The sequence below is a fragment of the Gouania willdenowi genome, chromosome 10 (genome assembly GCF_900634775.1).
Source record: "Gouania willdenowi chromosome 10, fGouWil2.1, whole genome shotgun sequence".
Classification (NCBI taxonomy): Eukaryota; Metazoa; Chordata; class Actinopteri; order Blenniiformes; family Gobiesocidae; genus Gouania; species Gouania willdenowi.
In genome coordinates this window covers 21,584,160-21,600,390 of record NC_041053.1, presented here as the reverse complement: position 1 = coordinate 21,600,390, position 16,231 = coordinate 21,584,160, and the positions used below count along the sequence as shown (strand labels likewise).

Sequence of the window (16,231 nt, the reverse complement as noted above, 5' to 3'; positions counted from 1 at the left end):
GATGTGAGCAGATATGGATGAGCTAGTTTTCCATTTACAGATCATATAATGGTATAAGGTTGGGGCTCAGCCAGCTGCTGAGCAGAGCGACGCCAAGTAAAGCGTCAATGTTAAATATGCGCTTATTCCCAGAGCGGCGTTTAAAAAACGCCCCGAGGAGACGCATCTGTTCCATGAGAGCAGCTTATAGAAAACATCTCATTTTCAAAATGCTAAAGAGATATTATTCAAATATCTTCTCCGAGTTGAAGATGCCATAGATACTTTGTAAAAGCTTGTGTGTGAATTCCTCCGAGCGCAGAGCATCCATAGGCATGAATGTTTTGCAGATGGAAATGTGTTTTCTTTCAAACACAGGGAAGGTTTTAGGCCACGGTGCTTTTGGGAAGGTAATCGAGGCGTCCATATACAGCATCACCAAGAGCAACAGTTTGAACACAGTGGCTGTCAAAATGCTTAAAGGTGAGCTTTCATATTATGTATGTTAATAAACATAGTACAGACCTTAAGTTATTCACAGATTCTCACAGTTTTTTATGTAACAAAATGAAATAAACAATGTAAAATCACTCCTGTTCATGTGTTTTGTGTGTATTTGTCTCAGATGGATCCACAGCTAGTGAACACAAAGCCCTGATGTCTGAGTTGAAGATACTCATTCACATTGGTAACCATCTGAATGTAGTTAATCTGATAGGAGCTTGTACCAAACCCAATGGTGAGTACTGACAGAAGGATTCTGATATATTTACTGTATTGATTTAGTTTACTTGTATAAATTGAACAAACCACTAGTTATTTAGTCAGTTAATTCTGCAAAAGGACTGTGTGTTCTTTTATTGATTTAGTGTAAAGAGAGAATGTGAAAGCCTCAGCCTAAGACTTTCTTTCGTTTTTTCCGAGAGTACCGCCAAAAGGTCTACGACGTTTCATTGTAATTTAAACAATTTTTTATTTTTTATTTTAGTTGATCTATTTCATAATATTTCGTGAAATGTCTCACTATGGTATGCAACCTCTGTCATCTGCCAGTCTTGATTGGCAGGTGAAGCGCGTCAGTCCGCAAAGGTCCCTCCCACCTCCTATAAAAGGAGGACACAGACACGCACCATTGAAGTGAACCTCTGTGCCTCAGCTGACTGCTCCCTCCAACGCTGCCACCTCGGTGCACGTTGGCCCCCAGCAGCTCTCTCACTTCGGTGTGAGCCTCGCTACATGGTCCGGGCCGCAGGGCTGGTGCAAACTGACCTCAGCACACCTTGCTGTCGTCTCGGTCCCACTTCCATTGGCACCTACGGGCCTGTGCGCACGTCGGTCCTCCCTCTGGGCTCTCACAAAAGTGTGCAGCCCTGCCCCAGCTCTAGATAACACGGTATCCGAGCTTTGGACGCAAGCAAACCAACTGCCGTCTTGAAAGCCAACGCTGTCCTCCAACACGTTGGCCTGCATCCCTGCTAGCACCTGTGTTAGCCGCGTCAAGGTAGCGTAAGCGAGGCCACCTGCTCTCCCTAACTACGTCACGTGGTGATGGAAGCTAAGGCCCCTCTCACCAAGGGAGTGGGATGTTCCAAGGCTTGCCTTTGTTCATTTGGTGGGAAAATCTCCAACAAGGACAAACAAGGTATGCTCCAACTGCCTGGGTCGTGAACATGCCCAAATGGCGGTCGAAACTCCAGGCTCATGTCTGAACTGCACGACACAAAGCCTCCACGGCCTGCTCGGACAGGTGAACCTGTCCGAGGTGAACCTGTCTGAGCAGGACCCCTTCCTCCCTCACGTCGTCCTCGCCGAGGCAGGTGAAGAAAAGGCTGCGCGGATGAAAAGGGGGCGCCATCACACCACATTTGGGTCCTCCAGCTGCTTACGGTCTACCTCCGAGTAAGGGGGGCCATTGCACCACGAATGGCTCCTCTCACAGTGGCTGCACCAGAGCGCTTAACTCTCTCCCTGAAGGTGGAAGGATGGAGAGCGCTCATGGCCCCATCAGAATCAGAATCAGAAATGTTTTATTTGCCATGTACAGTTTTGAGGACAGTACAAGGAATTTGACTTGGTGGTTGGTGCACAAAACAAGCAACAAAAAGAAATAAAAGAAATAAAAACAACACAACAAAGAACAACCCAGCAACAATAATAATAATAATAATGATAAATATAAAGGATGAGGGATAAATAAAGGATAGATAGAGAATAAAGGATAAGTAGGATAAATATAAATATATATATACAGTGCAGCAGGTATCAAGCTGGTGGAGGTGGTGATCGGGTGGGGGGGGTTCAGTGGGTGACTTGGGGTGTGTTCATGTGGATGGTGGCAGAGGGAAAGAAGCTGTTTTTGTGTCTGGAGGTTCTGGTCCTGATGGACCGAAACCTCCTACCAGAAGGGAGAGATTGAAACAGTTTATGACCGGGGTGGGAGGGGTCGGCCACAATCTTTCCTGCACGCCTCAAAATCCTGGAGGCGTACAGGTCCTGGAGGGAGGGCAGATTGCAGCCGATGACCTTCTCTGCAGAGTGGATGATACGCTGCAGTCTGGCCTTGTCCTTGGCCGTAGCTGTAGCGTACCAGATGGTGATGGAGGAGCAGAGGATGGACTGGATGATGGAGCTGTAGAAGTTCACCATCATCTTTGTTGGCAGACTGAACTTCTTCAGCTGCCGCAGAAGTACATCCTCTGCTGAGCTTTTTTGATAAGGGAGCTGATGTTCAGCTCCCACTTGAGGTCCTGAGTGATGATGGTCCCCAGGAAGCAGAAGTACTCTACAGAGCTCACTGTAGAGTCTCCCAGGGTGAGGGGGGCTGGGTTCTTCCTGAAGTCTGCTATCATCTCCACTGTCTTTAAAGCATTGAGCTCCAGGTTGTTCTGGCTGCACCAGGACACCAGCCGGTCTGTCTCCCACCTGTAGTCGGACTCGTCTCCATCAGCGATGAGACCGATGATGGTCGTGTCGTCTGCAAACTTCAGGAGTTTGACCGACTGGTGAGAGGAGGTGCAGCTGTTGGTGTACAGGGAGAAGAGCAGAGGAGAAAGAACACAGCCCTGAGGAGATCCAGTGCTGATGGTCCGGGGAGCAGAGATGGTTTTTCCCAGCTTCACGTGCTGCTTCCTGTCAGACAGGAAGTCTGTGATCCACCTGCAGGTGGAGTCTGGCACGTTCAGCTGGGAAAGCTTGTCCTGAAGGAGAGCTGGGATTATTGTATTAAAAGCAGAGCTGAAGTCCACAAACAGGATCCTGGCGTAGGAGCCTGGGGAGTCCAGGTGCTGGGTCACTGGGTGGTGGAGGCTATTGCTTTGGCTTACTCGAGTCAGGGTCAGCAGCCGTCTACGGGTCTGCGTGCACACTCGACTCGGGGTCTTGCCACATCCTCCACATGTCTGCAATACGGGAGTTTCCATATCCCATAGTGACATCTCATGAAATATTATGAAATAGAACTTTTAGGTTATTTACAAAACCCCTGTCCTATGAGTAATATGAGTGAGATGTCTCACCAGTCAACCCTTCTTGCTCGAACGAGGAGAATAGGTGCTTATTTTGAATGGTGCGTGTCTGTCCGTGTCCTCCTTTTATAGGAGGTGAGAGGATCCCTAGCCGACTGACGCTAGGGATCCTTTTGCTTCTAAGGAAAGCAGACAGAGGTCGCATCCCATAGTGAGACATCTCACTCATATTACTCATAGAACCAGGGTTATATACATAAAGTTTTTCAAACTGCTAGCAATATAGAACAAAGGCAAGGGGATGATTGGCTGTTCAAAGTGTTTGGCAGTTTTGTGTGCTCTTGGAAAAACGGGGAAGAATTGTGTATGGGGAAACCATGGCACTCCAAAATTGAAAAAATTAGGAAAAAATTTAAAATGTTTTTATTATAATGGCCAAAAATAAAAAGCCAACAGGTTTCCACCAAAAATGGTCTTCATCAGGGCTACCAAACATTTGTGGTTGTTGTCACACCTATATATAGACATCGGCCATAGTCATTTGAAGCAAGAAAGAGTCCTCCCACCAGGCTCATTCACTGGTATCATGTATTGGCCACTCCCACATGGGAGCCATTTACAGACTCAAACAGACAAGGAAAGGGAGAAACAGGTGAGCGACACATGAAAGAGAGAACAAACCTGAACAACAATAAAAATGAAACAACCCAACATATATTACAAAAACATAATAGGTCAAAATCATCATTTTAGCCAGGAAATCGTAAAGCGTCCAACGGATTCATCTCTTTCCTCATTTAGATTTTTAAAATTTTGGATGGCTTGGTTTCCCCATTTGTTGCTAGTAATATGGATTTCAGATTTTTATAAAACTACTTATACTACTATAAATGTAAAGTTATATAGTTGTTTGAGTTATTAAAAATAGCTTTTTTGAAGGGTAATCGGTGTGGCACTTGTGTTTTGATTTAAGCGGTACTTTGGAAAAAGTTTTGAAACACTACTTTTGACAAACAAAATTTTTTTTAATACAAATTAATATATTGTTGCAGAATACATACATATAACTGGTTGTTTGACATTATTTTCTGTGTTAAATGTTTACATTCAGCACCCGATATCGTAATGCAAGGGAATAACCTTTGAAAGAGGTTATGATTTAGGATTAATGGATCAGAGGCCTAATCTATAATTTTCTGTACATACAGATAAGTCTTACTATGAATATGTGAAAATCACAAAAACATTTAGCACATTTTCTAGGACTCACTCCTGTGCAGAGTGTGTACGTTTTTCACTTAAGAAGGGAACTGTTGTTCCTGGTGCGTGTTAGTTTAACTGAATAAAAGTTCAGTAAAGAGAATAAATGTCATGAACTGAATTATTTCAGTTTTTAATTACCAAACCAAGTTTTACTAGCTGGAGGGCACTGTGGAGCCACTTTGACCTACCGGAGTACTCATAGAATAATTTGCTTTATTAAAAGCTGAAGTGAAACATGGTGTAACATGGTTCTTCAAGGAACAAGATCCTTGAAGAACTTTCAAGAACTTTTCAGCTTTGTGCTGCATAAAGTTCGACTCTCGAAACTAAAATAATTCACTCGTCTACTACACTTAAACTAAGTCTCTTCAAATGAAAAAAAAAAGGATTTAGTTCTGTATCACCTCAGAATTGAATATGCTCAATGTTATTTTTAAACTCTGCTTAATCTCTTCTTTTTTGGTTTTTCTTTCAAATACATAATTTTGTCCACTCCCTGTACTTTCTCTCCCTAATTAAAAAAACCATGTTATTGTTCACACATACCTGCATTTGGTTTTCTTTTTTTAAATGTAGCCAAGCATTTATTCACTGCAACATGGTAAATTGACAGCATCTGAAGAAAAAGCAAATTACAGGGAGCAGCGACGTCATTGTATGATTCAAGCAGTGGAGAAAGGGAGAAGCTTTTTCTAGTAATCTCAACTTGATTAGATATACAAGAATAAAAAACTTAAAACATGCTTGTGTCTGTGTCACCAGGTCCCCTGATGGTGATCGTTGAATACTGCAAATATGGAAATCTGTCCAACTTTCTACGAGCAAAGAGAGAGTTCTTCCTTCCATACAGGGTATATGAAGTGCTGCTATATGAATACGTATGCTTTCTGTGTGTTCCACATGTTGTGTAGAAAATGTTTGAAAGCTCATGTTTGATGTTTGCCCTCAGGATCGTTCTCCAAAAACCCAGAGCCAGGTGAGGCGGATGATAGAAGCAGGTTCTTATCTCCATCCTCCATCTTCCTCGCTCGCTAACCCTCAGAACCACAAATCAGATAAGAATCCCACTGTGGAAAAACGTGAGCAAACCATCAAGTCATATTTGGGGAATCAGTGTAGCTTTGTCTAATTTTTATTCATTTCCTTCCTGACAATTTTATTCTACTTTTTTTTCTTTTCTTTTTTCCCAGTGGAAGATTTATGGAAAACTCCTCTTACAATAGAGGATTTGATTTGCTACAGCTTCCAGGTGGCTCGTGGGATGGAGTTCCTAGCCTCTCGAAAGGTTAATACTTAGTGCTATAACGTTGACATTTATTGCAAAGGCAGTGATGAGCTATCGCCAGAGGTTAGCATTAGAGACCTTGTGTGTGTGTGTCTGTGCATGGGTGTGTGTGTGTGTGCTGTAGCTCAGGTGGTTCATGTGTAGTCGCCCACTAATCCTCAGCCAGCGCTTCCTTCTTGCATTATAATGTTATGTCTGCAGGTTTGGGGGGTGTTTGTATGATAGAAAAGCTTTTCTCCACCAATATAGAACAATACTTTTATAAGCATGCCAGACTTTGATGCTCAATGGTGCTTTGAATTGTGCTTCAGGGCTGTGTTCACACACACACTGGGTAGTTTTGTAATACAAGCAAATAATGTTACAGACATGAGTTTCACTGATTTAAAAAAAAAAAAAACATTCACACTGGTTTTGTTTTTCGACTTTAATCACTGTTGCATTTTAATTTAGTTGCTCTATTCAGAGCGACAACTACTTTTTTAAATTTTTTTTTTTAACAAAAACAGTTTTTACACATAGTTGGAATGTTTGAGCAAAGCATCAGACATACATGCACTAAACAGAAGTTGCTATAGCATGCAGATTATGTGTTAATACAGACATGGGCAACTGGAGGTCCAGGGGCCACACGCGGCCCTCGGCCTAATTTTGTGAGGCCCACACTGTCAATGCTCAAAATTACTCCGAAAAGACACAAAAGGACAACAGAAACATACAAAATAACAAAAACACTCAAAATGAGTGTGAAATATACAAAATGACAACAAAAACACACAAAAGGACTTATAATGCAAAATACAATACAAAACATGACTACTAAAACACAAAAAAATACTCCAAAAATATACAAAATGATTACAAAATCGCACAAAATGACTTTAAAAACACACCAAACCTGTTTCATTAGTTTCGTGTATTAAAGCATAGATTGCTTAGTGTTCTAAATGTTGATCAGACAAACATTTTTGTGGCCCCTGTTGTGATAAAAGTTGCCCATATCCATGTTAATGTGTACGTATTGGCTATTGTGTCTACATTGCAATGTTCATGCATTTTTAATCCTGAAGATTTTTAACGTCGAGTCCATCAGAGGGTATTTTTTTTTAGCATAATGTTTACTACTTCAAACGTACGCTCTACGACTTGTCTTTGTTTCATTGAGTTTACTCCTAAAATGAGATGTTTAACAGTTTATTTGTTCCCAAAACATATGTTTGATAATTCTTAGCTGAAATTTTAAAAAGTATGAATTAATAGCACGATTAAAGTCAAACACTGTGCCAGGGACTGTAGGAATCCAACAATTTAATAGTGAAACAAACCTGTTAATAACGTCACCTGCTTCCTGTCTACAACTGCAGCTGCTGCAGTTCTTTCTTGCCTCTGCTGCTCTAATATACCAAGCCCAGCTTTTGATCCCTCCCACTTTATCTTTCCATTAACATCTCTTTGACCTCAAGCAGAAACTTTCTTCTAAAAAAAAAAGTTAAAGTCACTTAAGATATTCTGGCATGAAATAATAAGTGTTTGGTTGGCAGATGTGTAGTTTCAAGAGTCAAATATGGAACGAGAGTTGGGAATGTTAAAAAGAATAAGTAGATGATTTGAATTTTGTTTTTTAAGAAAACTAAAATGTTATAATGTAAGCCATTTAAAAGTTTTAATGAGCACAATGGAATGAAAAGTTTCATCAAATGTGGGAGCAGATTCCATTAATTCTGCTTCAATTAAAATGATTTTTATTATAAGCAATTTCCAACTATTAATAAATGTGCAGTTGAGATGCAAAACAGACCCTGACACTGTAGAATACGCGTGTCAAACTCAAGGGCCTGGGGCCAAATCCAGCTTTTTAAAGCATCCAATCCACCAGGGGAAAGTTGTGAATATACAAATCATAATTCACAAATTTTATGAAAGCGCTCACAGTTCTCCTATGCGTATATCACATGATGATAGTCTTTCTTTTATGGCAAACTGGTGAAAAAACTGTAAATTTTTCCCTATAAACCTGGAAATTTCCTCAAATAGTTTTACAAAAGTTCCTCAAATTAAATAGAAATGTGTCACAAACTCAAGGAAACGCCAGTGATGATCCTGCAGGGACTTATTGCTTGGGTTTTGTCAGTGTCTAACATGATTTCTGTGCCATTTAGTGAAAACTAGGGCAAAATATTGTTGAAAGGACTTGTTTTCTTGCCTAAAAACTGTGGCTCACTTGAGTCCAATCTGGTCCATATTTGGTCACTGACCTAGAATGAGTTTGACACCTCTGCTGCCGTATAGAACCAGTTGTGTCATCAGAGGTCTGCTGTGTGACATCAAACCTCCTACAGCCATTCCTCTGATCCCACTGCTGCTGAGGTTTCCAAACACTGGACTAATAAGACTTTTCTTACTTGTGTCAGTCCGATCACAAAGCATATATTCACTTGTGTGAACATGCAGTGTGTGTGTGTGTGTGTGTGTATTCTCAGTGTATCCACAGAGACCTGGCTGCACGGAACATTCTGCTGTCAGAGAATAACATTGTAAAGATCTGTGACTTCGGCCTGGCCAGAGACATATACAAAGACCCCGACTACGTCAGGAAAGGCAACGTATGGAAAACTCACGCTCACTGCTTTGTAACTGTCAGAGGTGTAAACAGTACTGATGATGTATTCTACTCAAGTAGAAGTACTGGTACTTGATTGAAATAGTACTCTAGTACAAGTAAGTCATACATCAAATGCTGAAGTACAAGCAAAAAGTAGCTCAATTAAATAGTACTCAAAGTAAAAGTTACTAGTTACTTTCACCCCCCATGTTTATTTTTGGTAATAAATCCTGCCACGGTTCCCTTGCGTACAGTAAACATCTCATGTATACACTTATAAATGAAGAGACCAAATCGTGCACAATTGGAACTTATTTCATTTTCCACAAAGGCATCAGTAAAAAATAAAAAAGTTTGTCAAAAGCTAAAAATCTTTTTTTTTTTTTTAAATACCGGTAATATAACGCCAAATAATTCAATTCAAAATAAGCAAAAATTAGTGTAGCTAAATTTATGAACTCTGAAACGTATAAAATACCCAGCATTCAATGCTGTTTTGGTGTTTAATCTGATTGGACGGCTATGATGTGATGCATTTCACTGTTTTCTTGTCATTTTATTATTTGTAGTTTCACTTTGTATATTGATCATTTTAAAAACAAAACAAAAAAGAATTTACTCACGAACGGTTGGGTGTAGAAATTTAACTAATTACTTTACTTCTTTTAAAACGTACTTAAGTACATGTGAAGTTACTGAGTTTAGAAATACACCCATAAAAGCTACTCATTTACAGTAACATGTAATCTGTTACTTTCACCTCTGGTGACTGTATCCACCTGCTTGGTGCTCCATCACCATCACCAGTGTGGAAAGCATCGACTCGTTCCTTCTTTGTCTGTAACCACTAACCCACATCATGGTTCCGTTCGCTGCCACTCGTCACTTGTGTTTATCTGTCGTCTTTGTGTTTGTCTGATGTTCCCACAGGCACGTCTGCCTCTGAAGTGGATGGCTCCAGAGAGCATCTTTGACAAACTCTACACCAGCCAGAGTGACGTGTGGTCTTTTGGAGTCCTCCTCTGGGAAATATTTTCACTCGGTAAAAACTGACGCTGCTTTTGTGCTTTGAAGTTCATCGAAGCGGAAATCACGAGTAGAACTCTGACGCGAAATAAAATGTTTGCTGTCATTTTGAAAGTCTCACCATGACTTTTACCCTCAGGAGCCTCTCCATACCCAGGGGTACAAATCGATGAGGATTTCTGCAAAAGATTAAAGGACGGCGTCCGAATGAGAGCCCCAGAAACGGCTTCACCAGAAATGTAAGTGTAGTTAGTTCTGCCAGCACTGATCGGTGATGATCTTGAAAAGTGAAAAATGAGAATCACGAAATGAAACAGAAAAGCTAATCATCAGCTCAAGTGAGCAGCAGGTATCATTTCTGACCGATTCTGCACTCCAATCATTTTAGGACTCAGAATTGCCAAAGCTGCTTACTTTCACTGTTAAATACAAACTTTAATAACGAGAGCTGTCAGTCTTCCTCTTCTCTTTAAGCTTAACAGTGTTATTCAGCCAAATTATTAGTCAATAGTTTGTCAAATCCAAATAATTCCCTCACGCACACTTCACAAAGTTATTATCAGATGTTACATTCCATCCAAAATGTAACATTTTAAACCCAGTGGTGCTGAATATTACAACACTGTAGATAAATAAATGAGTTTACTGCATTAAAAAGTCAAAATGTTGGATGATCAAGAGGAAAATGTTCTCACACGCTCCAAACAAACGATGGAGGATGTGTTTAAATCACTCATTGCTTGGCACTAAGATAGATTACCATCATACACGCAAATGTAATAAAGGCTTTGATGTCTGATGATGGAAATGTTAACAAAGTTAGTGACAGACGCACAGCTGCACCCGTTCCTTCTACAAACATGAATGCACTTCACGCACTGAATCGCTTTCTTTCCTCGTCTGTTTCACTTCCTTTGTTTTTCTTGTCAAATGTTCTCGTTTCTGTTCCAGCTGGTAAAGACAGAATCTGACACATTTTGGACGTTTGTACTTTTCATTACGAACGTAAACAAAAAAAAACTTAATCGTGCTTTACTGCAAATACACTGTAGTAGCTGCTGGCCCACGACCCATGATGCTTTGCAGAAATTCAAGATGGCAGGTCGCAGACTGACAAGACCATCTTTAAGACAAGACCATGGCCGTGTTTAAAACGTATCCATAGACTGCCACTCTATGCTTACGCAGCACTTGCCGTTTTAAATATGTCAAAATGAAAAAGGTTATTCGTCAATTGTGGGATTCAAACCCACGTTAGAGGACAAAGAATCCTTGAGTGCAGCACCTTAGACCACTCAGCCATCCTGGCATGATGAAAATACAGGCACATTACGCTTATGTAGAAAGGGTCCGGAAACTATCTCTAGACACTTTCTAATAATAACGCCTTGGATTTAAATCGGGCTTTTTTCGAGGAGACTCAAAGTGTGTACAGAAACCATTATTCACTCACATCAGTCATACCAGTGGTGGTAAGCTACATTGTATCCACACGCATACTGACAGAAGCGTGGATGCCATATCTCGTCTGCGGCCCCTCGGACCACCACCAACATTTATGCACAATTCATACAGGGCAATCCCCAAGGACACAGCAACAATGACTTAGACACAACGGGATTTGAACCCTGAGGTTATTGGACAACCCACTCAACCACTGAGCCACAGGCAGTGGCTCAGTTAACGCTGATAAAACTAGGTATTGTTTTGAGAATAATGATCTTTATGTAATTGCCCTGGCTGCATCTGTTTGAAATAATGTGCCTTCACAATAAAAACCCAGACTAAATATGAAGAATTATTGGAAAATATTGCGATACAAACTATATTTATTGCAAATGCATTCAGCATAAAACTATAGGTGTCAAAGTGATATCTACATTCAACAAAACAAAAATTAAACCAAAACAAGAAATAAAAATAAAAAAAGAAAAGCACATTACTGCACAAACTCACTGTGATTCATTCTCCAACATCTTGTCTTTGTGCGGGTCTGACCAGAGGACTTCATCCACATCCCAGTGAAGCTGCTCAAATTAGGCTGGAGTCTTTGTCCTGCTTCCATTGTCACACCACGAACAAGGTCTACAATACCTGTAGTTGTGTGAATTTCATCAGTGATGATTGTTCTAAGTCTTCCTCTCATACAAAGCTCCTCTGCCTTCTCTGTATGTTTCTACCCATTGTAGATGTAGTGCCATCAGTGCCATCAGTGCCACCCTCTGAACTGGCTCTAATCCTGCCAAGTGGCTCTAATCACATCATTAGAAACATGTGTGTGTGTTCAATGTTGAGTTGTGTTAGAGATCACAGTTGTGTCCAAATGTTGATGTCAGTCTTTACAATTTTGCAACACAAAGTGTATCACAGTGTTGAAAAATGAGTCTTAGCCACTGAGAACATGGTTGAGAGAATGATGTTTAGTAGCATATGACAGTGTGTCTCACTGTGACTGTGCGCCCTCTGCTGGTAGATATGGCATCATGCTGGCCTGCTGGCAGGGAGAGTCCAAGGAGAGGCCCAGCTTTCCTGCCCTGGTTCAGATCCTGGCTGACCTGCTGCAGGACAACAGCCTGCCTGTAAGTCCTGCTCATCACAGAAATCACTTTGTGCTGTGCAAACTATTCCTGTGTGTTTCTGCTCTTCTCCTAAAGGATGGAAAGGACTTCGTTGCCTTAAATCACTCCCAAAACTCAGAAGATGATGGTTTCTCTCAGGCTTCATCATGCCCCGCGTCTGAAGAAGAGCTCAGACTTGCCTGTAACAACCTGCCGACGAGGTACTGGTTCTTTTTTTAGTGGCTTAGCTTAAAACAAAAATAAATGAGGAAAAGCTTCTCGTCGAGAAAAAAAAAAAAAAAAAAAGCCTTGATTATTTAATCCAGACATGGGCAACTGAAGTAAACACACAACATGACAGAAAAATACACAAAACAACAGCGAAAATGCACAAAATTACTCCAAAAAACCCACAAAACTACAAAAAAAGGGCACAAAAACAGACAATTATTTCAAAATCACAAAAGATGACTAAAATCATACATAACAGTAAACATAACATAACATACAGTAAAAATACACAAAACAACAAATAAAATGCATTAAAATGACTCCAAAAACATAAACTGACTAATATAACACAGAACAAACCAAACTAAACCCTTTGTTGTGTGCTGTGGTGATGCTCAGATTTGTCATTATTCTAAATGCTGATAATGTTGCACATCTCTGAACTAATCTCTAATTAAATCACACAAAATGATTCTTTCATAAATTAAGAATGACCATTTATAGCTATAGAGATATACTCATATCAATAGATACCAAAGCCCCTTACAGTAGAGCTAATAATTATTGCTGACTCCACTTTGACCGCTAGAGGGCTATTTACTACTCTTTCTGCAGAAACATTTAAATGATCCTATATTTATCACCGGCAGAGCCCTGCGACCCTGATAAACAGGAACAAGCAGGTCTGAAGATGGATGGATAGATATTTATCACTGGAAAAGATGAGTGGTGTCAAAGCTGGGGCCCACGGGCCATACAAGGGTCCCTTTGGAAGGGTCCATATAATGACTTTGTAAAGGAGTAAAAGGAAAAGAAAAGAAAAACAATTTATTTATTTTCCTCTCCGTTCTTTAAACTAGGATGTAAAAACTGACACTATCATAGATATATATAAATAAATAAATAAGCATTGATTGAGGTAAATAATCATCTTTGAACACAAACAAGAAAGAAAAAGTAAGTCTTTGAAAGGAACGCTTGTCTTGTCCATTTCTTTGACAAATCTGGCACATTTAGTCAGAATAGGCTGAACTAGATTTAATAACAACTTTATAAAGGTTTCTACTTTAGACATTTACTCAATCCCTAAAAACAACAACAAAAAACTTTTATCCACAAATCCAAGTCAAATCAAAGCTTGGAGCTAAATTGCACCATCTGAACATAAAAGAACATATGTATTATTGATATAAACGATTTCACAGGTTGATTTTTGGGGGTCTCTGCTTGATCACCTTTTGTGACTTCTTGTTTAGATATTACAACTGTGCACCTTTTGCTGGTGGTGTGTTTGTGGGGCCTTCTAAGAATGTCCAGCCCAGAGTGAAGACGTTTGAAGAGCTGCCTCTGGAGATGAATCCACAGAAATCTCCTTCAGTAAGAACTTTATCTTTGTGCTGCTGCTGCTATTTACAGAAATGGTGCTGAAGCTTTGGAACGTGTTTTTCTGGGTCATTTTGTCAGGTGGTTTCCACAAACAGAGACGGGGTGAGGTCAAAGTATTGAATGCATGGATGTGATGTCACGCTGTGATCTTTTTACAGGACAACATGACAGACAGCGGGATGGTTCTGGCCTCTGAGGAGTTTGAAATGATTGAGCAGAGCCACAGGAGCGCTGCAACAAAAAGGTGAATCACACAAAAGCTTTTATTGACGTTACAGGCTGCACGCTGAAAGTAAAAGAACTTCAAAGATCCCTGGATTTATAGTGCTTTTATTGAATCTACCCGCATCATATATTCATATTTCCTCATCTGTCTTTTTTTTCCAATTCATTCTCTATATTGTTTATTTATTGTAATTATTATTATTATTCTGCTATTTGTTTTGTTTTCTTGTCTGTTTTCCTCTAGATTTATTGTTTTTTATTCTTTGTCTTCTTGTTTTTTTTTGTATTTAGTTATTGTTTTATTTTTATTTTCTTCTTGTCTTTTTTGTATTTAGTTATTGTTTTATTTTTATTTTCTTCTTGTCTTTTTTTCCTCTAGATTTATTTCATATTTATTGTCTTCTTTTCCTCTAGATTATTGTTTTATTTTTTTCTCCAGATTTATTGGTTTTTTTTTGTCTTTTTTTAAATGTAGTTGTTTTGTATTTATTGTCGTCTTGTATATTTTTCCTCTTGAGAAAAAAATCTAAAACAATCTAAATTGATGTTTTATTTATTGTCTTACTGGCTTACACCAAACCACTTTAACAAATGATTCATATTGTGTGAACTATACGTGGTGATAAAACTGTTTCTGATTCTTAAAACTGCTGTTCCACCATCAATCTACTGAAACAATGAAAGTGGGATTGGAACTAAAGCATCATACAACTACTGGTTTGTTTTCATCAAAACATAAGCAGGGCACGATAGTTGAGAGAGGGCATGTAATCTTCAGATCATAACGTTGGACAATCTTCAGGCGATTTTTTTTTTTTTAAAGGCATAGCTTGGAAATTAGATCCTTTGTTAGATGGTTACGCGCTAAAAGACATTTTTGCATCTTGTTGATGGGGTGACAAATTATTTAGATTTCAGTTTTTAAAAAAACAGTATTAAAGAGGAGGTATGATTAAAAAAATAAATTAAAAAAATCACTTTATAATGGTTTTGCTACAGTGATATACATCCCTTTAACCTCATTCAGACGGCCAAAGTTGAAAAAGTGATGTTTCCTCCCTCCATTGTTATTCCACAATTTGTAAAAATAAAAAAGTCAGCTTAAAACGGGCGAGGTAGATTTTGCTCGGTGTGTGACGTCACCTGCCGGAAACTCCTCCTCCTGACATAAACACATCAGATACTTTGTTACTGTGGTCCACTTTGCCGGTGTCACTCACACTGTAATAATTGTTGGTTTGTTTCTAGTCGAATGGGGAGCAGCAGCAGCACAGAGCCTCTAATGGCATCCCATAATTCCTTGGGGCAAAGCAGTACTTCCCACCGTCCCAGCAACATTTTCACTAAGCTGTCAGGACAGACCTTCTACAACAACGAGTACGGACACCTGTCTGAGGAGGGATTCTGTGACTTCTGCTCAGCGCCCAACACCCACAGCCCACCCACCTCAAACATGTGATTTACCCCCAAAGAAACACAGAAAGCATCACGTGACACCTCACATCCAATCATAGATCTATGTGATCCCAGCTGACTTTCTCTCTCTCCTCAATAAGGAATGCTTTCTTCTATTCTGTCACTGGGTGGCAGCATTGCTACAAAAACAAAGATTTTTTTTCTAATCATTTATATTTTTTACCTTTTGTATACAAAGTTATTCTTCCTTTTTGTACAAATCATTATCTATATGGGAAGAAATAAAGGAATGTATTCACTAATTTGGTTTTCATGATAATATTTCCACTTCACAGCTGGATGCACTGTTAAATTTGTTGACTAAAAATATTTGTCATAGTTTTAGTCGACGAAATTTCTTGTTCACACTTTACTTGAGGTTTTATACATAAAGGCTGACATTATTATGAAGTGACCTGTCATTAGCATGAAAAACGTGTCATGAAGGCTGTCATTAAGTGTCAATGACTACCCTTAACCATAACCCTTAGTTATCTTAACCCTAACTCAACTAGATCCCTCCACCTAACCCAAAAAATGCCAACATAGCTCCAAAGGTGTCATAATTTAGCTTAAGTTCTCTTATTTTAACAAATGACACTTAATGACAGCCTTCACGGCAAGTGTTACCCATTTTTTTAAGTGACAATAACTCGACTGACTAAATAAAAAAAAAGACATATTAACAAAAACTATATATATAAAAAAAATATATATATATATAAATATATTTGTGAGCTAATAAAATTGAAACTAT

At 39.4% G+C, this 16,231-nt stretch overlaps 1 protein-coding gene across 1 annotated transcript in view; it reads left to right on the top strand.

Moving 5' to 3' along the window:
- The window catches only part of flt4 (fms related receptor tyrosine kinase 4), a 99,018-nt gene extending 83,457 nt beyond the window's left edge, over nucleotides 1–15,561 (top strand). Inside the window, exons 19-31 of the mRNA XM_028460419.1 lie at nucleotides 358–462; nucleotides 605–718; nucleotides 5,469–5,557; nucleotides 5,656–5,785; nucleotides 5,897–5,991; nucleotides 8,472–8,594; nucleotides 9,524–9,635; nucleotides 9,759–9,858; nucleotides 12,093–12,198; nucleotides 12,274–12,398; nucleotides 13,665–13,785; nucleotides 13,953–14,038; nucleotides 15,268–15,561. Coding sequence (XP_028316220.1) covers nucleotides 358–462; nucleotides 605–718; nucleotides 5,469–5,557; nucleotides 5,656–5,785; nucleotides 5,897–5,991; nucleotides 8,472–8,594; nucleotides 9,524–9,635; nucleotides 9,759–9,858; nucleotides 12,093–12,198; nucleotides 12,274–12,398; nucleotides 13,665–13,785; nucleotides 13,953–14,038; nucleotides 15,268–15,478 — 1,517 coding nt within the window. The 3' untranslated portion in view covers nucleotides 15,479–15,561. The remainder of the gene's footprint in view (nucleotides 1–357; nucleotides 463–604; nucleotides 719–5,468; nucleotides 5,558–5,655; nucleotides 5,786–5,896; nucleotides 5,992–8,471; nucleotides 8,595–9,523; nucleotides 9,636–9,758; nucleotides 9,859–12,092; nucleotides 12,199–12,273; nucleotides 12,399–13,664; nucleotides 13,786–13,952; nucleotides 14,039–15,267) is intronic.
- The last annotated feature ends 670 nt before the right edge of the window (nucleotides 15,562–16,231 follow it).